Source organism: Mauremys reevesii, linkage group 1, assembly GCF_016161935.1.
Source record: "Mauremys reevesii isolate NIE-2019 linkage group 1, ASM1616193v1, whole genome shotgun sequence".
NCBI lineage: Eukaryota > Metazoa > Chordata > Testudines > Geoemydidae > Mauremys > Mauremys reevesii.
The window spans coordinates 285,363,086-285,389,714 of NC_052623.1; the positions used below are offsets into that span (position 1 = coordinate 285,363,086).

General features: G+C 42.6%; 1 protein-coding gene across 1 annotated transcript in view; it reads left to right on the forward strand.

The window, feature by feature from the left end:
• The first annotated feature begins 827 nt into the window (after window positions 1-827).
• The window catches only part of SLC6A15 (solute carrier family 6 member 15), a 48,541-nt gene continuing 22,739 nt past the window's right edge, over window positions 828-26,629 (forward strand). The window contains exons 1-3 of the mRNA XM_039520187.1: window positions 828-989; window positions 4,056-4,167; window positions 23,451-23,933. Coding sequence (XP_039376121.1) covers window positions 23,645-23,933 — 289 coding nt within the window. The 5' untranslated portion in view covers window positions 828-989; window positions 4,056-4,167; window positions 23,451-23,644. The remainder of the gene's footprint in view (window positions 990-4,055; window positions 4,168-23,450; window positions 23,934-26,629) is intronic.

The following is a 26,629-nucleotide window of genomic DNA, read 5'->3' on the forward strand; positions in this document are numbered from 1 at the left end:
TTCCTCACTCCTTCATTAACTGCCCTGCTCCCAACTCCCAGCACAACTCCTCACCCCCACCCTACATCCTATCCAATTCTTCAAAATACAGCTGGTCTCCTCACCTGACCCTGGGCTCTCCCACCACCCAGCTCAGCTCCTCCACATCCTCTTTCCCTTCCATGTACTTTTTCACTCCTCACTCCTGTGTTTCTCCACCCCTGCGCCCCCTCCCCTTCCTCTATCAGCATGTCAACCACAAAACACACACAAACACACACACCCCTCCCATCCGTTGCCTTATAGATTCTAACTCTCCATCCTGCCCGACTGCAGTGGAAGCGCTGGGCCTGGGCCAAGAGCATGGTAATAGCCATAATTGCTTCGCTTTCCCATAACGCTTAGGCAGACAGGTACCTTGCATGTGTGCACTAGGGGTGCAGTGGTGGTAGCAGAGGGGAAGAGGGTGGAAAAAGGCGCTTCTTGCCTTTGTGAGGCCGGGCAAGGAGCATACTGCAGATGCCATGGGCCGTTCCAGCGCTGGAGACAGGGTGGGGCCAGCTGGGGGGCTGCTTTGATAGTTCTTGAACACAAACAGCAGAGCATTAAACAAACAGGGCTAAGGACCACCAGGCAGCGGCACGCTTGTGGAATGGAGCACTGGGCCCCCGGCCCCACACCCATCACCCCCATCGCTGGCTGAGCAAGGATGCAACTGCGGGCGGGTTTTGCAGAGTTTCCTCTGCGTCAAGGGAGGTGCGGCTCCCCCTGCTCAGCCCTGCCCACCCTCTTTCCACCGGCGCCGCTCCCCTCCTCGTGTTTTTTTTTTTTTTGTGTGTCCGCCTTTAAGCCGCCGCTGCATAGAGGGCTGGGCACATGTGCGCCTGCATCTCGCTCTCCATCACGCACACAAACCCTACGACAAACACGCTCATTCATTCACTCCAAGCACACAGGGCGAAGCCAGCCTCCGCTGCTGGGCCTCGCCCCGCGGGACGCCCCAAAGAAAGGTAGGTAAGGCGGCCGCACCGCCGGGCAAGGGGGCATGTCTGGGGCGGGTGTGGGGGTGTGTGGGAAGGGGGGAGAGGGATGGAGAGGAATCAGCAGGAGTCCCCACCGGATGCTCCAGGCTTCAGTGCTCCCAAGCCATCTTGTGTGGGTCGTGATCTGGCGGGATGGAAAGAGACATCATCGGGGGCACGGTTTGCCTGGTAGGCTGGTACCAGTAGTGGGGTTTGCGGGCACCGGAGAACTCACGCTGGGAGTGTAAAGAGAGTCCCCCTTCCCCCCGCCTATCTGTGTGTGCCAGGAGCGGAGGGGAAGTGGTTTTTCTCCGCCCGGTGTTTCCCCTCTCGCAGAAGCCAGGGGCATTGTCACATCAATCCCCGGGAGATTCTCTTTGCTAGACTGAATATCGCCTGTTCCGAGGGAAGCGTGTTTGTCCTTGGGGAAACAATAGTCTGGCCAGATGGAAAGAGGCGCCGTGTGCTCTGATTCGGCGGGGTTGGGTTTTCTTTCTCTTTTGGCGGGGAGTTCCTTTCCTCGTGTGGATCAAAAGCATTTCATTCAGGTCCCGCGGGTTGTGTAAAACGCCTTGGTTGCCTGCGTGTCTGCAGCGCAGGGAAGGCAGCATTTAATCTGGAGATCTGCCTTTCTGGATTTAGCTATTTCGGTGGCTCCGCGGGAACTGCCTGATCTTAATCGTTTAAGCTATCTGGGGGATGAAAGAGGATGAATAGCGCCGGTTGCGCCTGTAGCGGTTCCCAAATCTGCATCTCTCTCTCTCTTTAATTGGAGGGCGGCGAATGGATGAGAGGTTTAGGGAAATATCCTCAGAAGGCAGGATCTGCTCAGATGAGGCTACTGTCATATTATTTTGGAGGCGGGGGTGAGGGGCCGGGATCTAAGATCATTTTAGCGGTGGTAGGGAGGAAGAGATCCGGATGCTGTCTCATTCTGGGTATCCAATGGTCATGGCCAGTGCGTATTCCTCCTTCTCCCACGCCTTCCGAATCCCAGTCTGGCTGGAGTAACTCGGGGGGTGGGGGGAGGGAGGCACACCAGGCTGGTCTCCTGTGATGTCAGCCATGTTTGGGTGGGTATGTTAATGAGGATCTCTCCCCAATCTTGTTCGGTCTTGGGTTTTTTCCCCCTCCCGCATTTTAAGGCTCAACCCCTCTCCCCAGCACACGTACAACAATATATCTCAGAGAGAGGGGAGATTCACGCCTGTAATTTTCATGCTGTGATTGGACTCTGCGCGACTGGATTCCTTTTATAATCCTCCTCTTTGCCTATATGCTCCTGTAATATTTTCCTTTGGTTGTTGCTAGTATGAGAATGAACTGCCAGCCATGCAGAGGTTCAGCATTTCTCTGCCATACAGTACTTTGTTTTAGTTGAGGAAGCACATAGGATTTTTAAAAGGTATCATCGTCTCCCTGCCCTTAGGGATGCAAAGGAATGTAGATTTCCATTGCACAAAATTTAATTTAATTTGTTAAATTTTGCAGTCAAAGTTTTATATTACCATGTGGATCAGCCATTTTAGACCATCTGGTATTTAGTATTTGCTGCATATCAATCACAGTGAGTGTAGTAGCATTGGTTTATAAGAGACCCTATTTTCAAAACACAGTCCTCCTCTTAAGAGGCAATTATTATTTTTAATAGAGGATAAAGATGCTGGTTTCTCCCAATTTCTTTTTCCCTCAAAAAATGAATAAATTAGCACTAGTGATTTCATAAGGGTCAGGTGTTACATCAGCCGTTATGCTTGTGCACTCAGATATGTTCTCTCCAGACAACTTTTTCCCTTTGATAAAAATGACAAATTTTTCCCCAAATCCTTGTATGTTGCAACTTACTTACCAGACAACCATTTGTATTGCTATTTTCTGCATTAAAATGAAAATTTAGTTAACTAAATGTTAGAAAACCCAAATCAGGATTTCTCCATTTTGGATGTCTTTGCCATTATTGAAGGATTGAATTTATACATAGGAGCTATTAAATAAACAGCTCCTTACACACAGAGAACTCCTTGGGAGATGAATATTACACTCCAAGTACAAGGGGAGGGGAGCCTTCCTGTTGATTTTGGTCTTAGACTCCAGAATTGGGTCCCCTCATAGAAATTCAGATGTGCCACCAACAGTGGAATTAAGAAGTTGCTGATGCAATTCCAAGTTACTTTTTCAGAATACAGCTGATTCATTGATTCATAGATTCCAAGGCTAGAAGGGACAATTGTGACCATCCAGTCTGACCAACTGTATAACATAAATGATAGAACTTCTTCCAAAATAATTCTTTTTAGAAAAATAACCGTATTGATTTAAAAATTCTTGGTGATGGATAATTCACCACAAACCTTGGTAAGTTGTTCAAATGGTTAATTACTCTCATTGTAAAAAACATATGCCTTATTTCCTGTCTGAATTTGTGTTCTCTGTATTTTAAATTATTTAAAAGTGTTGGTATCTTTTAATATTAAAGTAAAATATGTTCCTTCATGTTCCTTCCTATCAGATTTCTCTTTGTCATCCTCTTCTTTTGGTAATTATCTCATGACTTAAGTATCAGGAGCAATTTTTCAGGCAAGTGATTTGGCAGCTACGTAGTTCCCTGAAGTTGTTAAATTATTTTTGGTTACTTACAGAGACTATTTTCTCTCCACTTACTACATTTTTCATTTTAATCCTCTCTAACACAAAAGAATATCTGAACTTTTCACCAATTAAATATTAAGTTCTATAAAATCTATTGTGAAATTACTTACAGTTGAGTGAATTAAGATGGCCGACAAAACTGCTTTACTTAATGCAAGCTTTTAGCACTTTTGGTCCTTATAGGCAGAGTTGGTAACAATCACTATATTTACATTGCCTAGTAGCTTCTATTATAAAAAGATTCTTGTGATCTTTTTTTAGAAACGCTAACACATCCACTGTTTGCAGCAGGCCTTTGAAGTTTTGCATGGAGAAACACCCAGCTAGAGAAGTACATTTTTCTTTTGTCCTTTGAAATTTCATACAGATTTAACTCCTTTTCCCTTTTTCACTTCTATTCCTCAGGGAAAATTTAGCAACCTGCCATAATAATAACTGAACACCAACATTCCAAAGACGTGGGCCCACACCACCAAATAGCAGCAGAACACACTGTACTTGGTGTGCCACTTCTCAGGTGAGTACCCTAAACACTGGGCTAAAAGTTATGAGGGAAGTCATCTTGTGTGGAATTGCACACCTACAGGGTCGGGCCCCACAGGTGAGTAAGGTGGAGGAAGCCTGTCTTCCCTCAGTTGATGCATCACACTGGGGTTTCAGCATCTGGATGTCTAGAATGAGGCAGCAGTGCACATGCTCAAAGGCAGGGACATAGGCGCAGAGCCCTAACATTCTCCACCCAATGAAAATCCATGCAGATTGGGTAACCAATAGGACAGTTCTCCAGAGGCCTAAAAGGACCAGGAGGAAATACTGATCAGGAACCAGCAGACCAGTTAAGAAGGCTAGCCTGCTTTTGCTCAGGGGCAGAGCTGGGTGACATTGGGACAGAGGAGGAGCTCATCAGGGCTAACCGGGAAACCAGCCCAAGGGCTTGCCCTAAGCACTGCAACTAAGCATTTGCATTTTGAAGGAATTTCCCCCCTCCTTGTTTAAAGGTGCAGACAGCCAAATCTTGAGTTGCTGTTTTTGTTTAGAGCTTGATGTCAAGCTTACAGCCCTAAGTAGGTGGCCAACTTTTCAGACCAAGGCATAGAGCAGCTCCTGTACCACATGCAGCCTTGCCTGCCACAACTTGGACCCAGAAGTGGGATTGACTTTTTTTGTAAAGGGGAACCATGGAGAAGATCATACAACTCCTAGCTCAGCAGCAGCAGGTCCAGGCAGAGGCCCAGCGGCTTTTCCGGAAGGGCAGCGGGAGACTTGGCGAGCCACCCAATAGCAGCAAGCAAGCAATAATGGCAGCAGCAGTTTTAGGGGGCAATACTGGAATGGATCACCAACTGCTTCCACTCTGAAGTGACTTAGCCAGCCCCAGTATTGTCCTTTCCAAATTGAGACCTTCTGCTAACCCTGAGACATATCTTGTTATGTTTGAGCTGATAGGCGCTGCCTCACAGTGGGAGAAGGCCACATGGGCCACATGACTAGCCCCTTTTCTGACTGGGGAAGCCCAGGTGGCCTACCTGTCCTTAGATGATGAAGCTGCAAAGGATTCTGATACCCTGAAAGCTACTGTCTCGACCAATGAGGGGTATTGCCGAAGACGATTCTAGACAGAACATTTCCCGCCAGGGGTAAAACCCCAGGCTGTGGCATAGCGGCTAAAGGACTAAGCTGCCCACCAGCTCCAGCTGGCATCCCACTGTCCAGCCAAGATTCTGGAGGTGGTGGTGCTCGAACAGTACCTAGATATTCTGCCAACTGCCATCCAAACCTGGGTATGCTGATACAATCTCAGCACGGTGACAGTTCAACTCACAGAGGACTTTATGGCAGAAGGTTGGTCCAGCCAGAGTGAATGGCCCTTGTCTGGTGAAGCCTGGCCCCAACCTCCTGAAGAGTCAACTTGAGGTACTAGAAGGCCCAGGGGGCTCCCAGAGAAGTTCCAAAATGAGGGGTACCCTCCCAATGGAACCCAGAAGGCACCCCCTCAAATGGTGGCAGTCAATGAAAGACACTAACCCTCACATTCCTTGGTGGTATCTGGAGTTAGAATCCTATGCGTTTTGTGTACACCAGCCAGGTTCACAGCATCAGAATGCAGATTTCTTTGTCTGGGAGGGTGGCATTATTGCAGAGGAGGGAGATTGGGCCAATAGGCCCATTCTGCGGGGCAGAGGTGTGTGATGGGGTCTATTAGGACTTCTCTGCCCCCTGCTGGAGGTATCAGTGCCCAAAACTCCTAGCCCAAGGAAAATCTAAGAACAGGTGATCAACAAGCCAGTCCTCCAAGGGTCAGGAGAAAATATTGACTACTCAGGAACCAGCAAGCCAGTTAAGAACTTTGCAGACTAAGGTGGGGAGAGGCCCTGAAGGGGGCACTGCAGAGCATCTCTGCCTGTGACAGTGACAAGTGTTGAGAAGTCTATAGAAACTGCTGAGAAGATTAGAGGAACAAGAGATAAAATTATGATCTATTCAGGCCACAATTGAGTTGATTATTAGAGACAACCTACAAATACAGAACAAAAATGGCACTCAAGAATTCCAAAATAAAATAATCTTAGATATTCCCCAGATGTCTAATTGGAGACACCCAAATATAAGTACCTGCCGTGCCACTGATTTGCAAGGAGAAAGTTGCCATTGAGTTAATGAACCAACTAGCAACAAATATTTACTGAAGTCTGACGATTCTGTGAAGAATAGTTTCAACCCCTAGCTAAGCCATATTGCTTGCCTAATAATTACAGAAAGAGTCCTCCAATGGACCTGAGTGTCGTGATGAGAGAACAAGAGGGAGAAATGAAGGACTTATTTGGCCTGTATTTGAGATTGTGAAAGAAGTATTTGAGTCTGTGAAAGAGATCTAAGAGAGATCTCAGGAAGAACATTTATTAGGAATTGAGGGCTATATTCACTGTTAAATAAGCAAGCATAACATCACTGAAGTCAGTAGATATGCACCTACTTACATGAGTGGTATATTTGGTCCCGAGTCTTTAAATTACTTTGCCTGCGCCAAAATATTTAATTGGGGTGGGGGCATTTAAGGGGGAGATACTCATTATTTCTCATGTCTCCAAACCAAAGGTTCATTTCTGAGCCTATAAGCAAGATTGTAATGTCACATTTTCTGTTATATTCCTGCACATCTCAGGTAGAATTACAAGGGAACACATAGAACTGGGTCCCTCTTTATATGGATGAGTTCACATCTTTCATAAGGGAAAGATCAAGTCAGATGCAGCTTGAGTCCTCATCTGTTTCTACCACACTGGTTGATAATTGTTTGGAGTCTAGCCTTAGGGACAATATGGATGAAACTGAGAACGCCATGTTTTCCTAACAGATTAAAATTTCTTAACAGTTTTATGAACACTTGTATAACAATTTTATGATGGGAAACTTGTATTAACTTTTTGGTATGCATAACTACATTAATTAACTAGGACAAAATGCTATAACATGCAGCTCCTACTGAGGAGCAGCATAATGGCCACTTCTATACTTTTCCATCTTGTAGAGTGCAGACAGGGGTGGCTCCAGGCACCAGCAAACCAAGTGCGTGCCTGGGATGGCAAGCCACGGGGGGCGCTCTGCCGGTCGCCGTGAGGGCGGCAGGCAGGTTGCCTTTGGCGGTATGCCTGCGGAGGGTCCGCTGGTCCCGCGACTTCAGCGGACCTCCCACAGGCATGCCGCTTAATCTGCGGGACCAGGGACCTCCCACAGGCAGCCTGCCTGCCGTGCTTGGGGCGGCAAAATACCTATAGCCGCCCCTGGGTGCAGAAGAGTAACAATGGGCTTGACTTGGCAAGAAGAAGACAGTGCAGGCTCTGGATACCTGCAAGGAATATGCTGCTGCATTGCAGCAGAAGTTCAATGTCTACTAAACAGAGTACTGTAACGTAGTGTAGCTCTTCCTTTATGTGATTAGTTGCCTGCAAACAGGTCTTCACCAACTTTAGCCATTCTTCACAATCACAGTCTGCCTCCAAAACTTGATCAATCCTGCTACCTTTCCCCTCCCATTCCTATTTCCCAGTCAGAACTGATGTCTTTCAGATCTTCCCCCAGGTCCTATCAGCAGCACCGGTCCATTTCTTCTCAGTTCAGCAAGGCCCTCTGCTCCTGCTCTTTTTCTTTTCATCTCCCAGCATCAGCTTCCACTGTCCTGCTCTATATTTGGATTGACTCCTGCAAGGTTCCTTTGCTCAGAGCTTTTTGCACATAAATCTCAGGGGTGGGTAAGTATCATCATCATTTTACAGATGGGAAAACAGAAGCATGGAGATGTGACTTGACCGAGGTCAGAAAGCCACTCAGTGGCAGAGTGAGGATAGAATCTTGACGACTAGTCCAGTATCTTATCTGCAGAACTACACTATCCTTCATTGGAGTCAATGGGACATTTTGTGAATGGGAGAAGAAGGCACTTAACACCTTGCAGACTGGACTTTAAACTCTTCTGGCACCTTCTTAACAAAGTTAGGAGAATATGGCATGAACTCCATATACCTTTTCACACCATGCATTCCACCTTTCCCTAACTCCGCAAAGTTATGAACAGAGCTACCCCTGAAAGGAACACTGAGCTCAGTGAATCTCTTACTCCTCTTAAAGAGTAATCTTGAATTTAAAAGGAAATCAATTCCATTTTTCTTTTTTTCTATTTTGAATGTGTAAGTATAGTATATTATATTATGATTAAGTGAGACTTTTCAAACAAACAAAAGAAATTCTGTTCTATTTGGTGTTTATTGCTAGTCTTTTATAAAGCTTTAAAAAGTGATGTCTTTATTTTGTCTTTGTTTCCTTTACGTAAATGTCCAAATGAGGGCCGAAATCAAAAAATATAATGTATTAATTAGTGTGTTTAGACTCTTTCACTTTCTTTTTGATGAATGCTTTTAATTTTGATTAAATACAAAATAAAATATATAAAAATAAAATGAAAAAGAAATAAAATACATTACAATACACCTTCCATTAAAGGCATGTTGGGATCTATATGTTTTCAGATGAAAGTATGTTTGAAAGCTATGAATCTGAAAACAATTATGTTTTACTTTATGTCAAAATAGATTTTTGCTATGGCTCTTTGCTGTTGAGTTACATCAATCAGTGTAATAATATTCTACTGTACTTTGTAAACTAAAATTGCCTTACATATATATTTGCATATAGGCTGATACTGTGATCACAGCTATAGGATTTCTGGGTCAGCTGTGTTCATTTTACTTTCAAATTTGTATGCAAGACTATAGATGTTTTGTGAATGTTTTTTCCCTACCGATTGTAAAAGTCTCCAGCACCATCACTTTTTAATTATTTATTCATATTACATAATTGACAGCTCTTGGAAAACAGTCCATATCCAGTAAGTTGAACTCATATATTAATATATACATCTTACCGGATAAGCCTGAAAAGGATTGTTGAGTCAGATTCAAGTTTAAATGCTAAAAAAAGGATTTAAATATTGGTGATGGTCTCTGGTATGGTGGAAGACAGTGCAAAGCTGCTACAACTCTTAATGAGAGAGCAGGAATGAGTGGCAGTGAAACCCCCCTAAATGGGCAGGACCAGCAGGAAAAATGCTGTCTACCCAGGCTGCTTAGAGAATGTATCTATTCAGAATCTCCCACTGGTGAAGTTCCTAGGTGTCTGATTGGAAATTTGAACTCCTCTCCGCCTCCTGACAAACTCCATCTGCCTGTCATCATCATTAAATGTCCGTAGTCTACCAAGGACTGTTGTGCCAGCCAGGGTGACCATGGTTGATGGCGTCACACCATGTATCGTGTAGTGAAGTTCCCAGATCTGGCCAGGGGTGAAAGTAGAAATAGGGACTTACCGGTATGGGGCTGGGTTGGGGCCGACTCTGGCCCCCGGAAGGGGCGGGGCCTTAGGCAGAAGGGGCAGGTATGGGGGGGTCAGAGCCAGCCCCGGCCTGCCCTGCAGCCATGTTATTTGCCAGGTCACATAGCTCTGGACAGTCGTAAGAAGGTTGGTTTCTGAGCATGTGGAAGACCATTATGAAGATCTAGCTGTTCTTGTGTCCTATACGGTACACGCATCCATGGTCATGTCTCATCCACCTTTACCACCATTGTGGAATGTGGCTCTATTCCACTGGGTCTGTCATTGGCTTTAGTAAGGGGTGAATTTTCCATCAGAGGCAATATGCTTGACTGGTCCAGAGTTATACTTCCCATCTGCCTGTGCCAGCTTTTCTGAATGTGGCTGTGAACTTGAAAGAAAAGTTGTGACTCTGTATACAGTGAAGCTAAGACAATTAAGGAGTACATTCAAGCTTAAATTCCCCATTGAAGGTATTCATATTGCTTCGGTCATTAACAAGCTCACAGTAATGTGAGAGGTCTGGTGGTTAGGTTACTAGCTTAGGAGTTAGGAGACCTGGGTTCAATTCCCTGCTCTTCCACAGACTTCCTGTGTGACCTTGGGCAAGTCACTTAGGCCCTGAGCCTCAAAGGTACTTAGGTATTGCTCCACTCAGCATTGCAATGACTATCCTCTAGACAGCCTGCTGCCTAGGGGAATTTTCAGCCTGAAGCTAGGCACTCAACCTCCCCATACAATGCATGGGGATAGTCAGGTGCCTAAAAAGGGATCAGCTGAGCTAGGAGCTGTCTAAGATAGCCAGGAGTAAAGTGCTTAGGAGAGGGGCTTAGGCACCTAAGTGTCTGATCTGGTTCATGCCTCCCTGTGCTAGGGATCCTCAGCCATGAACCTTCTTCTGGAGTTCGGCCACTTCAATAGCCAATGCTCTAGTAGCTGAAACCATCCTCCTGTCTCCAGTTCATGCTTGATACCTCTCAGTTATCCTACATTTCCTTGAGTCCCTGGCTGTCTTTTGAGTGGGTGATGTGCTCAGGGGCGGCTCCAGGCCCCAGCACGCCAAGCACGTGCTTGGGGCGGCAAGCTGCGGGGGCCGCTCTGCCGGTCACTGCGAGGGTGGCAGACAGGCTGCCTTCGGCGGCTTGCCTGCGGAGGGTCCGCTGGTCCCGCGGCTTTGGTGGACCTCCCGCAGGCAAGCCGCCGAAGGCAGCCTGCCTGCCGTGCTTGGGGCGGCACAATGCCTAGAGCCGACCCTGGCCATGCTGCCCTCTCCACCTACGAGTGGCCTGCATCTGGCTATCCTGCTCTGGGGTCTGATAGGTATCAGGTCTTGGGCATATTCAGAGATTGGGCCCCACTGCTGAAAAAGGCGTTTCCCTGCATAGTTTAAGAATTCTGCTTCAGGGCCTTAGCGCCTCTGTGCCTCAGTTCCCCATCTTAAAAAAAGATAATAATAATAGTACACACTACCTCACAAGGGCGTTGTGAGGATAAATACATTAAAGATTGTGAGGTGCTCTGATACTCTGGTGATGGGGCGTCATATAAGTACCTAATGTAGATTAAAATCTAAGCAGGTTACTTTCTTTTCTGAATCTAGACTTATTGGGTATGTCTATACAGCCTGCAGCAACGAGGCTCCAGGCCAGGTCGATGGACTCAGTGTTGCGGGGATCATGCTTGCACTCTAAAAATTGCTGTTTAGCCAATGCTTTGAAGGTACGGCTTGGGCTGGTGCTCAGGCTCTGAGGCCCACTCCCTCAAGGGCCCACCCCTTGGCTTCAGAGCCTAGGCTTCAGCTTAACCACAACACCTACACAGCTATTTTTAGCAAAGTATTGTGAGCCCTGCGAGCCTGAGTCTGTCAACCTGAGCTAGGAGTCTTGCTGCCATGGGATGTGTAGACATACCCATTATGCCTTGATTGTAGTAAATAATAAAGCTCCCACTGTCTTCTCCGGGAGAAGGATTGGACCCATAGTTTGGACGATGCAAGTGTCAGCATGATTCTCTTGGTTTTGATATTTCAGTAGTAGAAAGAAAAGGCAACATTTTAATTTAACCAATTTAAAAGATGTCTAAGAGATGATAATCATTAGTCAGTTGCTAGCTGGGTATTGTTTTAATTTAGAAGGCTTGCTTATAAATGATTGGTGAGGGGATTTCCAAATAATTCTGATTGTGCTAGTTCAGATTATTAATTACTATTAACATGTTCCTATTTGTGTATTTTGTTCTAAAATATTTTTCACTGGGTCACACATCACCTATACCAGCAATTTCCATTCTGTTAAGTTCTCTGAGACATCAAAGGGGCACTTGTCCAGTCGATTTAAGACCAAATTTAGATTTTTAAAAACAGGGATTTAAACAGCAAAAGGGCAGTGGGGGGAGTTTCTGTGGTTTTCTTTTGCTGTTAAATTCCAAAGCAAAAATTCTTTCCCCATTAAAAAAAAATAAATCCTCTATTGCAGTGTTTCCAAGATAAACGATGCAACAACAGCCTGTGTATGAGAATGGGCATGTAAAACTGACTAGAAACAAAAATTAAACTGACTAGTTTATTTTCATTGTCCAGATCAACTGTAGCAAGAAAAAAGTTAAACAAACAGCATTAATGATGAGAAAATTAGACTTTAGATATCCTTTCAGTGGTAAGGTATTATTAATAGTAGACAGTGATTTTTTAAAATATACAAGATTTTAAATTGTCCCTTTAAACTTGCACTGAGTTGAAATATTTTTATAGCAAGTTTTATATTAGAACTAAAGTTTGCTTTTTTTTTTTTTTTGCTTTTGTACTGCAATGTGAAAACTATTTTGTTGTCAATTAGTATCTTTTAAGATTCAGGAAACTGAAGAGGTTGCCACAAGACTAATCTGGGGTTATGAAGTGACTGTCCTATTAGGAAAACCTCAGAATCATGAACATATTTAAGGCTTGATTTTGTCCTAAATCTATAAATGTGTAACTCCAGGCTATGGGATAATTAATATAGTAGGAGGTAGGAGCTGGTGGAGTAGGCCCCATAGTCCAGCAACACCACAAAGCCTTTCACTTAACAATGATTTTCCCCCCAAGGCTTTATTCTTGTGGTTTGTGTCACATAGATTTTTGGAAGTAAATAATCAGTCAGTAAGAAGGGAGTAAAACAACAACCTCAACCTATGGTTGAAACCCAGCCATATAGCAACTGTGTGTGACACTGCAAGCTACTTTTATAGAGTGTCCTAGATGTTCTCTAACGGGGCGTTAAGTCCCCAGCCCTGCCGCAGTACTTTCCCTTTGCACCTGTAGGTCTGAGCAGGGCATTAACTCGCTGCTTGCCAATGCTCAGTTAGGTCTTTTGCATTTGGCCAGACAGGTGTTCCCTCAGCTTTCATGCAGTGATGTGGAGCTGATGCTATTTTGTTTACACGTCAAAAAATGCTTATTCCCAAATCTGCATTTTTGGTAGTATGTACCCCAAAAGCAATGTGGTTTGGTGAAGGATTTAAAATGGTTACAGGGAAATGCTGAGTCTATTATAGTACCTTGTGTTGGAACGTCATTAGCCCCTAACTACATTTGTAATGGTATTGTTAGTGGGGAACTGTTTTTCCCTCTTAATGTTAGATAACAGAAGTAGAGTGGACACATATAAGTGACATGGTCTAAATTTGCCTATCAGTCAGTACTATATGACTTCATCAGCCTGCTTAGAAGGTAGCCAGGAATGATCCTAATGTGGCAACACAGCAGGAGTTCACTACTTGGAAGGTAAACCAAAAATAAGCCTGTGAGATTTATTTCCAATATATAATGCAAACACAGTCCATTTCTAGAGTAGGCACCTGTGATGGGTTCCCCCCGGGGTGCCACCCGGAACTGGGATACCACTGAGCCCTCTGACCCACCAGCCTGGGCTCTCTCTCTCTCTCACACTGTGTTGCTGTGACAAGTTGCAAAGCCTTCCAAGCTTGCACTTTCACCAGCATTCACACAGATAGGGACACACCCAGCTGCAGTCACACACAGGCTGTCTAACCACCAGCCTCCAGCCTAGGACCCCAGAGCGGTATCATCCTTCCTTGGTCAAATCTGGCCAGTATATGGGTTTAACACCCAGTCTGCCTCTCCCTCAATATGAAGAGGACCATGCACACTTGTGGTAACCAAACTGAGATTTTTCGCCAGACACCTTTGTCAAACACACACTGGTTTGGATTAAAACATAAAATAAGTTCATTAACTACAAAGGATAGATTTTAAGTAATTATAAGGAATACCAAACAGATCAAAGCATATTACCTAGCAAATAAACAAAACCACAAACTAAGCTTAATATACTAAAGAGATTAGATATGAGTAGCAAATTCTCTCCCTAAATGTTGAAACAAGCAGGCTGCAGAGATTCTTAAGGGACTAGCTGCACTTGCTTGCAGCTCAGAAACCCCAGGTGTTCCTTTCACTGGCTAAAAATTGCTTTTAGTCTGGGTCCAGCACTTCTCCCAAGTTCAGTCCTTGTTCCTCGGGTGTTTCCAAGAGTCTCTTTGGGGTGGGGAGCTGGTGAAGATGATGTTGCTGCCCTCCCTTAAATAGCTTTTGCAAACGGTGGGAACCCTTTTTCTCCACGCTTCCTTCCCACTCCAATAAGTGGAAAATCATTGGTATTCCAAGATGGAGTCCAGTACCAGGTGACCTGGTCACCTGTCTCTGTGGGGTCCTGGCAGCCATGAGTCAGAGGCTGTTTACAGTGTCCCCAGGAAGGCTCCAAGGTGGGAGATAAGCTTTTCCTAAGGCCTATCATTCTTCCTAATGGTTCATTAACTTGAATGGGTCCTTCTCAGCCAGCCATCTAGACTGAGTGAATTCTGCCTAGTGGGCATTCCCCATGTATAAACACATTTGTAATAGATACATAGACAATATTCCTAACTTCAGATACAAACATGACACATGCATACAAATAGGATAATCATATTCAGTAAATTCTAACCTTTCCAAAGATATCTCACGTGACCCTATCTTGCATAAAATACATGCCATAATCATATCATAAAGATATCACTGTCAAGAATATGTGGTGCAGTGTCACAGCACTTACACATGCATTACAGTACCATCCCAAGGAAACTTAAAGGAAAATACTGCAGGGATGGGATTGGCAACACGATGTTCCCTGTTTGTCCATCAGGAGCCACATTTTGTATTTTGCCATATCACTACATCCTAATTAGTAACCAACCCACTCCAAGTAAACAGAAGGCCTGTGTTACACAGGAGGTCAGACTAGATGATCACAATGTTCTCTTCTGGCCTCATAATCTAGTAAAACTCATGTCAGAGTGCTTAGTAGTTTTGGCTACATCCAGGACTCCAGATAATAAAGCCCAACATTTAGTACAACACACAGGTTCTTTGTATTCAGCCTTATGAAAATCACTGGTTTAAAGTATTCTTTGTTCTATTTTATTATTTTAGGGACAGGGTCTGTCTTCTATTCCAGCAGTTCTCAAACTTTAGCAAACTGAAGATCCCCATTTTGATTTTAAACAGACAGAACAGAATGGAAATGGCTCATACAAAATGTGAAGGGGTGGTAGCATTTCCTTACAAATGCCTTTTGCTCAGATAAGTAAAGAGAAAAGACACCCCATCTTTTTTGTTGTGGCATGTTATTGCTGGTTGTCATATGCCTTTCGCTTTAGGGACGTGCTACAATACATATCACATTATGCTACAACTTTCTCTGTTTTTGTTGGGAACCTAACTGCTTGGTAAGAAAATCTAACTTGACAGAGGGTCCAGGACGTGATTTACCATAATATTTGCCCTATTGTGACAGGTAACGTTCTTGGCATATGTTCTCTCCTAAATGATCCATTCTGGAATAAATCACATAAATTGTTGGGGGTAATCTGATTTTTCTTTAGAAAATTAGTTATGTCGCATATAATGCTCTGTCTGTTTGCTTAAGTGGACAGAAAGGTGCTGAGGAAATGAGGCAGCAATTCAGGTTGTTTTATAAAGGGAAGAAATAATGCATAGTTTACAATGAGATATATGGGGTGAATGTGAAATTATATAAGGGCAAAAGTGGCTGGCAACTTGATCATATTGATCTTGGATTGAACATAGCATATATGAAAAAAAGCATTCCCATTGCTATCTGTATAAGAGCTGAAAAGCAAGAAATAATAATAATAATTAAAAAAAAGAAGTAGCAGAAGCTAGGACCTGTCATAATTCCTGTATGCCCCAACAGTGCATAGAAATACTTCAGATACTTCAGAAATGAACATTGATGAATTTTCCTCTTCAGATTTGTTCCTTAAAATTAAAAGTTTTTGAGAGATTAATTCAAATTATAGGCTAATTTATATGGAGCCGAGATAGTGAAGCTGGGAATTATTTTGCTTTCATTACAAGATAACATGTGATCATGATCTAATTTGAGAAGATATTGAATTAGGTTACATATTAGGCAAAAATTTCCCAGAAGGCTTAAGAGGTAAGGAAAATCTAATCTGGGAACCTGTAGAAGCTACAAGCATATGAGAATTCAGAACATTTTGAATATGTCATGTTGATCATTCAGTGAAGTAGTGAAATGGACTAGAAGGGGCAATGATACTTAGCACTGTTTTTGTTATTTTTAATTTCCCTTCCATACAGTTGCCAGAGGTTTTTGAAAATAATTCTATTCTAGCTTTTTAGTCCTTGAGAAAGATTGCTTGTTCCATCATTCACATTTATTTCTAGAAGAAATTACTCTTATAGGTTACATTTTAAAATTGAAAGTCTTGTTGAAGAAGTCTATTTCATTCTCTGGAAGCTTAAAATATAGTTCAAGGATATACTGCTGAAAAATTAATGGAAACACCTATGTCTCTAATGATTATGGTTGTGACTTCAATGGGATGACTCATGTACTTAAAATGTTATTATTATTCATTATTTATATCCTGAGAGCACCTAAAGATTCCAGTCATGGTTGGAACCCCTTTGTGCTAGGCACTGTACACACAGTAGAATAGAACAGCATTTCTCAAACTGGGGTCTGCGGATACCTGGGGCTCTGCGAGGGTACTCCAGGGGCCCCGCTGATCAACTCTTGCTCCTCTCTCCTAAACACCTTCTGCATGCTGGGGAACAGTAGTTCAGACACGTGCAGGAGGTGCTGGGAGGGAGGAGAAGGAGCGGGGACAGGGCGCGCTCGGAGGAGGGGATGGAATCATGTCCGGGTGCTGCCAGCCCCACTGATCAACTTCTTCCCTTCCCTCCAAGTGCCTCCTGCGCGTCGCTGAACAGCTGTTCCCCAGCATGCAGGATTTGCTGAGATGGAGGGGGAGGAGAGGGGGTGAGGCGCGCTTGTGGGAGGGAATGGAAAGAGGCAGAGAAGAGAAGAGGAGTGGGAGGGGTGGAGCAGAGGCGAGAAGAAGTGGGGTGGTGGGCCTTGGGGGAAGGGGTGGGGTGGTGTGTGGGGCAGGGCCTGGAGCTGAGCAGGAGGTTTGGGTGGGGGGTCTGTGAAATTTAAAAAATCAAAATGGGGGTCTTCGGGTTGCTGAAGTATGGAATAACCTCTGGAATAGAAGACACACCCTGTCCCTAAAAGGCAAGATAAACAAACATACAGAGATAAACAACAAAAAGTATGATACTATGTCTTCCCACTTTTCCCTTTATATAACACCCCACTCTCCCACCAATCTCTGCTGTGTTTGCTGCTAGTTCATTACGAGCTTAAGTACTTTTCAGAATTGGTGCCTCTGTAGGCCCTATTTCTAGTTCAACACATGCCAGAATGCCCCTTAACTTAAAGTGTGGAGAATATTCTACTCAGCAGTCACCCCATGTACAGTTTTTGTCACCCATTTGCATATTATTTCTGCCAAAGTAGACATTAAAGGGGTAATGTGGATTGTGCATGGGAGCCAATTTCAGGCCTGGAGGCATACATGCACCAATGGTATCTTCAAGACCCTGCTCCAGGATGCTCCTCTGGAGCATGTGACACAGAAAGCCTGCAGAGCAACCTTGCTGCCACTTTTAGGGAAACCAAATAGGAGTGGAAAACTTTTGTTTTGTGCATGGGCGTCTGGTGGGTGCCCTGTCAGGATGTGAATCTTAGAATATAGAGTAATGTATTCATTAATGCTAATTTAAAAGGGCATTTTGAGGCCAATTTTATAGTCTACAGTATCCTCTAGAGACTTGAAAACAAATACTCTTTATTTTCCCTTTTTCTACTTAACAAGTGTTTATGTTTTTCTATCAAGGCAAGCATACAAATAGGTTTTGTTTATTTCTCTTCCAAAGCATGGGCTTTGTTACAGAATCTGATAAAAGTAGATATGTGCACGTCATTGGCAATACTGCTTTGTACCATAATAGCAAAGAGATATGTATGACCCGTTCTTGTTTTACCTCTGTAAGAGTCAACATCCGTTTCAGAGCAGTAGGTTCATCTCAGGTAGCAAAGCAGGCAGTGTACACATTGACCTAGATTCATTGAGAAACTGCATTTTCTAATGCTGCTGAAGTGAGCTTTGGATTTCTATTGCTGCATTTATTTCCCTTGGCCCACTCTTTCGCATTCACAAACCTATATGAATTGTCAGTTACAGTTAATGGTGGTGTGTGTTGCCTTTATACTAACATGGCAAGTACAGTTATAAGTGCATTGGGTCTAATATTATTCAGTTGTTATTTGAAAAAAAGCTTTTTGTCTACATGGGAACTTGTTCTTAAAAAAAATCTAATCGTCCAGTCAGAATGACCGTATTAGAGGAAGGGAATCTATGTAAGTAACAATCACAAAGAGGCAGGACTCATGGAGATATGTGCTAATGTGCTCATCCCTCCTCTCCTGAAGCATGCAGGAGCCCTCCTACATTTTGGACTCCATGGATGAAGAGGGATGGGAAATTTCTGATGGGCAGGAGATGAGACACCTGGGTCATACCACTTTCCATGGCATTATCACCCTCTAATCTTGCAGGCTTCCCCACTCAAGATGATAGCACTTACATTGACAGTGAATCCAGCTCTGTTTCTGCAAACACTCCTCTTGATTAGCTGCAGGCTGAAGTCTGGGGCAAAATAACTCCCTTCATTGCTGTCATCTGGCATTAAGACTACAGTGGAGCCCTACTGCCAGGGGCCAGATGCTGCTACAGAAACTCAGAAGTCCAAAGGCTAGAGGAGTTTTCATGCATCACATAAAACATGATTCCCCATCAATTGGGACTTCAAGATTAGGCCTTTTGGGTAGATTTACTTACTTCAGAGGGCCTGCACCAAGCTCTCCATATCACTTAAGCCTGAATTATAAGACCTCTGTTAGGGGTTTAAATTTTCCAGATGTCTTCATACCAGTCCTCTGCAGTAGGCTGAACTTCACCCTATGAGAATAGTGAAAAATTCCTTCCAAAGCACTTCCCCAGAAATTGGATAGCCACTCAGATATATCTACAATACTTTATGAGCAGTTGCAAGCAAGCCCTAATGTCTTTTTAAATGGCTTATTGTGTTAAAAGAAAGCATAATTATATATACTTTTTATGTCTGTGCTAAAATATATATGTTCAAAAGGGAAGGGTTTTTAAAAACACAGGTTGTCAGACATTTCAGCCTATGTTCAGCTATCCTCTTTCCCCAAAATAATTGTATCTAAAGCACCATTTCAGCTCACTCTGAAGACATGGAAAGCCCTACATTGAAAATGTGTTTGGGGGCTCTTACATTTCTTGTACTATATAGTTATGCACACAATATAGGCCGTCCACACTATTAAAGCAACAGCACTTGTCTGCATATTAAATTTGAAAATCTTACTGATGTCTGAGTTTCAGGAAACAATTTCAGAAAATTTAGTCTGCCCCCTTTAAGATTCTTGATAAATAAATTCCAGAAAAAAATAAAATAATAATTTCAAGTTTTTTACCCACAAGTCAAATAGAAATTCTGAACTGAGATTTTTAATTTTATTTTACACATGTACCAGATAGTACAATATATGTAGGTATGTCTACATCAAAGTATTAGCAGTTGGGAAGTTGGTCTGTAAAGTCTTCTTAAGAACATAAGAATGGCCATACTGGGTCAAACCAAAGGTCCACCTAGCCCAGTATCCTGTCTTCCGATAGTGGCCAGTGGCAGGTGCCCCTGAGAGAATGAACAGAACAGGTAATCATCAAGTGATCCTTCCCCTGTTGCCCATTCCCAGCCTCCGGCAAACAGATGTTAGGGACACCATCTCTGACTATCCTGGCTAATAGCCATTGATGGACCTATCCTCCATGAATTTATCTAGTTCTTTTTTGAACCCTGTTATAGTCTTGGCCTTCACATCATCCTCTGGCAAAGAGTTCCACAGGTTGACCATGCGCTGTGTGGAAACAATACTTCCTTTTGTTTGTTTTAAACCTGATGCCTATTAATTTAATAGTTGTTGTGTTATGAGAAGGAGTAAATAACACTTCCTTATTTACTTTCTCCATACCAGTCATGATTTTATAGACCTCTATCGTATTTTACAAGCTGAAAAGTCCCAGTTTTATTAATCTCTCCTCATACGGAAGTCATTCCATACACCTAATAGTTTTTGTTGCCCTTTTCTGAAACTTTTCTAATTCCAATATATCTCTTTTGAGCTGGGGCGACCACATTGCATGCAGTATTCAAGATGTGGGCATACCATGGATTTATATAGAGACAATATGATATTTTCTGTCTTATTAACTTTCACTTAATGATTCCCAATATTCTGTTTGCTTTTTTGACTGCTGCTGCACACTGAGTGGATGTTTTCAGAGAACTATACACAATGATTCCAATATCTCTTTCTTGAGTGGTAACAGCTAATTTAGATCCCATCATTTTATATGTATAGTTGGGATTACGTTTTTCAATGTGCATTACTTTGCATTTATCAACATTGGATTTCATCTGCCATTTTGTTGCCTGTCACCCAGTTTTGAGGGATCCTTTTGTAGCTCTTCGCAGTCTGTCTGGGACTTAACTATCTTGAGTAATTTTGTATCATCTGCAAATTTTGCCACTTCACTGTTTACCCCTTTTTCCAGATCATTTATGAATATGTTTAATAGGACTGGGCCCAGTACAGACCCCCGGGGGACACCACTATTTACCTCTCTCAATTCTGAAAACTGACCATTTATTTCTACCCTTTGTTTCCTATCTTTTAATCAGTTACCAATCCGTGAGAGGACCTTCCCTCTTATCCCATGACAGCTTACTTTGCTTAGGAGCCTTTGGTGAGGGACCTTGTCAAAGGCTTTCTGAAAATCTAAGTACACTACATCCACTGAATCCCCCTTGTCCACATGCTTGTTGACCCCCTCAAAGAATTCTAGTAGATTGATGAGGCATAATTTCCCTTTACAAAAAACATGTTTGCTATTTCCCAACAAATTATGTTCATCTATGTGTCTGACAATTTTGTTCTTTAATATAGTTTCAAACAGTTGAAATCCCCCATTATTATTGAGTTTTTTATTTTAATAGCCTCTCTAATCTCCCTGAGCATTTCACAGTCACGATCACATCCTGGTAAGGTGGTTGGTAATATATGGCTACTCCTATATTTTTATTATTAGAGCACAAAATTACTCTCCATAGAGATTCTTTGGTACAGTTGGGTTCATTTAAGATTTTTACTTCATTTGAGTCTATACTTCCTTTCATGTATAGTGCCACTGCCCCATCAGCACGACCTGTTCTGTCCTTCCAATATATTTGATACCCTGGTATTACTTTGTCCCATTGATTATCCTCAGTCCACCAAGTTTCTGTGGTGCCTGTTATATCAATATCCTCATTTAATACAAGGCACTCTAGTTTAACCATCTTCTTATTTAGACTTCTAGCATTTGTATATAAGCACTTTAAAAACTTGCCACTTTTTAGCTGTCTGCCATGATGTAATTGAAAGTTTTTTTATTTGACTGTTTTTCCTCAGATCCTACCTGTATTTTATCATCTTCCATCCTCTCCTCCTTAGTAGGACATAAAGAATCTCCATTAAGAGATCCTCCCCTAAGGGATGTCACTGTCCAAACCATATGCTCCTCTACACCTGTCAACTCTGTCCCAGTCCTTAGTTTGAAAACTGCTCTATGACCTTTTTAATTTTAAGGGCCAGCAATTTGGTTCCATTTTGGCTTAGGTGGAGGCCATCCTTCCTATATAGGCTCCCCGTTTCCAAAAAGTCTTCCCAGTTCCTAATAAATCTAAATCCCTTCTCTCTACACCATCGTCTCATCCGCACATTGAGACCCACCCTGGAGTTCTGCATGTCTAACTGGCCCTGCGCATGAAACTGGAAGCATTTCAGAGAATGCTACAATGGAGGTCCTGGACTTCAATCTCTTACCTAGCAGCCTAAATTTGACCTCCAGGACCTCTCTCCTATCCTTCCCTATGTCACTGATACCTATATGTACCACAACCACCAGTTCCTCCCCAGGACTACACATAAGTCTATCTAGATGTCTTGAGAGATCCGCAACCTTTGCACCAGGCAGGCAAGTCACCATGAAGTTCTCCTGGTCATCAGAAACCCAGCTATCCATGTTTCTAATGATCAAATCCCCCATAAATATTACCTGTCTCTTCCTAATAACTGGAGTTTCCTCCCCTGGAGAGGTATCCCCAGTGCGAGAGGATACAACAACCTCATCTGGAAGGAAGGTCCCAACTATGGGACCATTTCACTCTGCTCCAGTTGGATGGTCTCCCTCTCTGAGACTTTCATCCTCCTCAATAGCACCGAAGCTGTCAGACTAGGGGTGGGACCGTTCTACTATGTCCCGGATAGCCTCATCTATATACCTCTATCTCCCTTATCTCCTCCAGTTCAGCCACTCTGGTCTTCAAAGCCTGTACACAATCTCTGAGGGCCAGGAGCTCCTTGCACCGAATGCACACATACACCACCTGCCAGGAAGGTAATCATACATGCTGCATTGAGTGCAGTAAACTGGATAGCCCCCACTCTGTTGCTGGATTTCTGCCTGCATTATCTTTTTACTCCTGCAGCTCATTCCTTTGTTGTTTTACTTTTATCAGGGGGTGCTTCACTTTAAGTTTAAAGAATGTTAAGTGTATCTAGCCCCCTGGCTCACACTCCCTCCTCTAAACTCCCTTGCAAAACTCCCTGTTAGCTGCTCCTGATGGGTGCTAAAGGGTTTAGGGATTAAAGCCTCATTAAGAAGCTCTCAGCCTCGCCTAGCAGGCTGCTAGGCTTAGCACACACACAGTCAGCTCACGGTCTCCCAAACAAACAGACCACACGGTATATTTCAATCAGGCAGCAAGCACACCATAAACACAAATACTACAGACAACCAATTTACCCCAAGGGTCACATAATCTCTCCTCCTTCACCTGGAGAACTCCCTTGCGAAATTCCCCGGTTAGCCTCTCCTTTTCGCTAGCTCCTCTGGTTGCTTAGGAGCGGCCTTTTGAAAGCCCCAGTCTTCTTGAGTAGCCCCATCCCCGGGTTAAGGGTTGATGGGTGCTAAAGGGCTTAGGGATCAAAGCCTCGTTAAGAAGCTCTCAGCCTTGCCTAGCAGGCCGCTAGACTCAGCACACACACGGTAGTTCTTAGTAGTTGAGTGAAACATATCTTAAAGAGACGCTTGAAATCTGAAAAGCAGAGTCAAGTGGATTATCATAACTTAATGTAAATCAGAATTTGGACCTCCACATATTGATGGTGTCTCTCTGACATTTTATTTATAAGGAGAATAATATAACTATCATTGTAGTCTACAGGCAAATTAAAATAACCAACCAAAAGATGAGTTAGGAGTTTTCTTGTAACCTAATGTGAAAATAAACTGAAATAGATAAATGAGCAAATAACTTTCCTAATTACATTTTCTTGTATAATTTAATAATCTATTCTTTTTTTTTAAATTTCACAGGTATATATAGTTCAAACATTTAGAACCAGAAGTCTTCTTTCTCCTGAACACTCTGTATGAAGGACTAATCTGACATCCTCTTCAGTCTAGCTGTTCAGTGAATTACCAACATTTTTGGTTTAGCCGAAGGAAAGCTTTCTTTCTCAGCCTGCCGGAACTGAACCTGACCCACTTACACCTTTTCCTTATTGCAAATGCCTAAGAACAGCAAGGTGGTAAAAAGAGAACTAGATGATGAGGTTATCGAGTCAGTTAAGGATCTTCTCTCTAATGAAGACTCTGCAGATGATGCCTTTAAGAAGAGTGAACTGCTGGTTGATGATCAAGAACATAAAGATGTAGATGTTGAAGAGGGGTCAGATGTAGAAGATGAAAGACCAGCCTGGAACAGCAAACTTCAGTATATTCTGGCACAAGTTGGATTTTCTGTAGGGTTGGGAAATGTGTGGCGATTCCCATATCTGTGTCAGAAAAATGGCGGAGGTAAGGGTCGGTTTTTACTAACTTGCCTTGCTGATTTCATTGTAAAAACCAGATAAATTTCTCCAGAGTCTCAAATTTATCTTTTAATTTTGGCAAGTGTTTATGAGAAGAAAGCACCCCATAGTTAGGGCTTGATTCTCAGTCAGGCTAGGCCTCTTTACATCATTCAGGCAGTGTAAAGGACCAAATGGAGACTTAGAATAACTGAGTATTAGGTCCTTTTTAATTAGATCACTACTTCCTAGATAGTTTGATCATGATCAGATCCACACCCTGGTATGGCTGACTGCTCAGCTGAGTTGAAAAAGAATCTGTCCATATGTGCTGAACCAAAAATGAGAAGGTTCTAGAGAATTGAAAACAAACAAGAACTTTTATTCATGGTGGACATTAAGGGTCATATCCTTCAAAATGTACAGATTGGGACAACGGATGCCATGAAAAGCTACAGAATCAGGCCTAAAATAGTTATTTGAATTCCAACCTGTGGTCACATGGCCCACATTCCATAGCTGCGTAACTCTCAGTCATTTCAAACAATGGAAGAGTTTTCACCCTTCATTTAACTTTAATTTGTACCTTTATTCTGGAGCTAGGACCATTACATTGTTGGGTCCCTGTGGAACCTGACTCATTTCCTTGTCTCTGTGCTAAATAGGAGATTCTGATCAAGAAAGTGGAAACTGGATATAGTGTACCTGAAAGCCATATATTCTTTCTGTTTAAGGGCTGTTTGTAGGCAGTATATGGGTAGGGTAGGGCTGATCATGTATCCTCATTGGCAAACAAACAAGTTAAACTAATTCACATTCAGTAAAGGAGTGGCACTTTCTGCACCCATTTCAGTTTCCAAAGGGTATCGAGATGCAGTCCCATGCAGAGTGCTTTACAATAGTCTGTTTATCAGACTTATAGTTATTCTGTGAAGCTTTGGTTAGTGCTAATCAATTATGAATTTTGCAAACTCATTGCTTAATTCTGTGAACCAGCAGCACCAGTCTATCAGCTGCTTTCCTTAGAGCAAGGAAAGATTGGCTTGATACGGTCAGACATCTTTACAAGTACTGTGTCAGCTTCTGCTTGCCAAATTAATCCAGATGAAACACAAATTTATTAATAAAATAAAAATGTATATTTAATTAAATTAATTAACGATACAAATCTGGGATTGTGCTGTGGTCTGGGAAAATAAATCTACAGTGGTTGACATTAAGAGCTCAATATTTGTCCTTCCGAAGTGAATGGTATCTCCTATTCTAAGTATAGGTAGATGTTATGTTTATTGCAGATGCTGGACCAGTGAATGCATGGCTTAACAGTGCCTACTGCAGTCTGTTTTCTTTACTTACTTTATAGCATTTTGTGGACAAGGTCAACTTCTGACTAGTAAAGAAGAATGAGAAATGTATTGATCTGTTTCCTGGTGATTTAAGATAACAATAAAGCAAGATGGGGAGACTTTGATATAAATGGATACTCAAACATAGGTTTTGATTCTTCTCATTTTGCACCCAGATTTTAAGACTGTTCAATCTATTTTGCATTGCAATTAGAGTGCTTTTGCATAAATTTCACAAAGCCTGTTTGAAATGTCTTTGTCAGAACTGCTCTACAATCTTGCATTAAGATCACTTGATTAAAGTACCTGCATGAGTTCTGATTATATAGCAAGGCACCTTCATGTAGATTTTCCAATAGAACAGCTTTTCCAATATAGTAATATTTATTGACCTACAAACTTTAGATTAATCCAAACTTTTATTCTTTAACTGTAAACTACTTATACTTGACAAATAACTGCAGACAATGAAGAGCCTCGTGAATATTTTTAGAAGTAAACCAATCAATTTCCAGCTACCAAAAAATAATATATTTATTGACTAAAAAGCGTTCCATTAGAATAATAAATTTACCGTATTTCCTTCTACATAATGTGTTGTAAAATCATTAATAGTATGTAAACTTTTATGATGGCTAACCTTCAACATTTTTATTCTCGACACTTGTGACTTTAAAGATACAAATAACTATAGAATAGAATTGTAGGCATGAGGCTGAATTGATTACAGATCATTTCTCTAGTGAAAATATTGGTTTTATCCCAGTTCCTTAATGGGACTTGGCTAGACTGATGATGGGACTTGGGTGCCTCCAAACACTTTTCCCTTCTCTGGTTCCAGATCTCCCTATTCACTTTGACTCTCTAGTTTACTAGTTCTCTCTCTCTGACCTTGGGGTTTGAGACCTTTTTTTGCTTGCTCCCTCCTTGCACTCGTCTATAGAAACTTATCAGTATTTTGAATTATATTTAGTATCGAACATATTGTTGACATACAGAGCACACCATGTTATCCACAGATTGGCATGGAGACAGTTCTTATAATGTTTGTTTTTCACTATAGTTTGAAGAAAGAAAGAAAATGGAAATTGGTTGTGGGGAGTGATATCAAGGTTACAGTTTCAATTAAGGACACCTTACTTACTGTGACTGGGGTCCTAGTGGGGAGCCAGCTATGGCCACTCAGTTAGGGTGAACTGCAAAGAATGGGGCAGACAATCCCCATAAAGCTGGTGGACATTCCAATACTTAGATCAGGGGTCGGAAACCTATGGCACGCGTGCCAAAGACGGTACGCGAGCCAATTTTTAATGGCATGCTGGAGCCTGTCCGGACTCCAGCATGCCATTAAAAATCC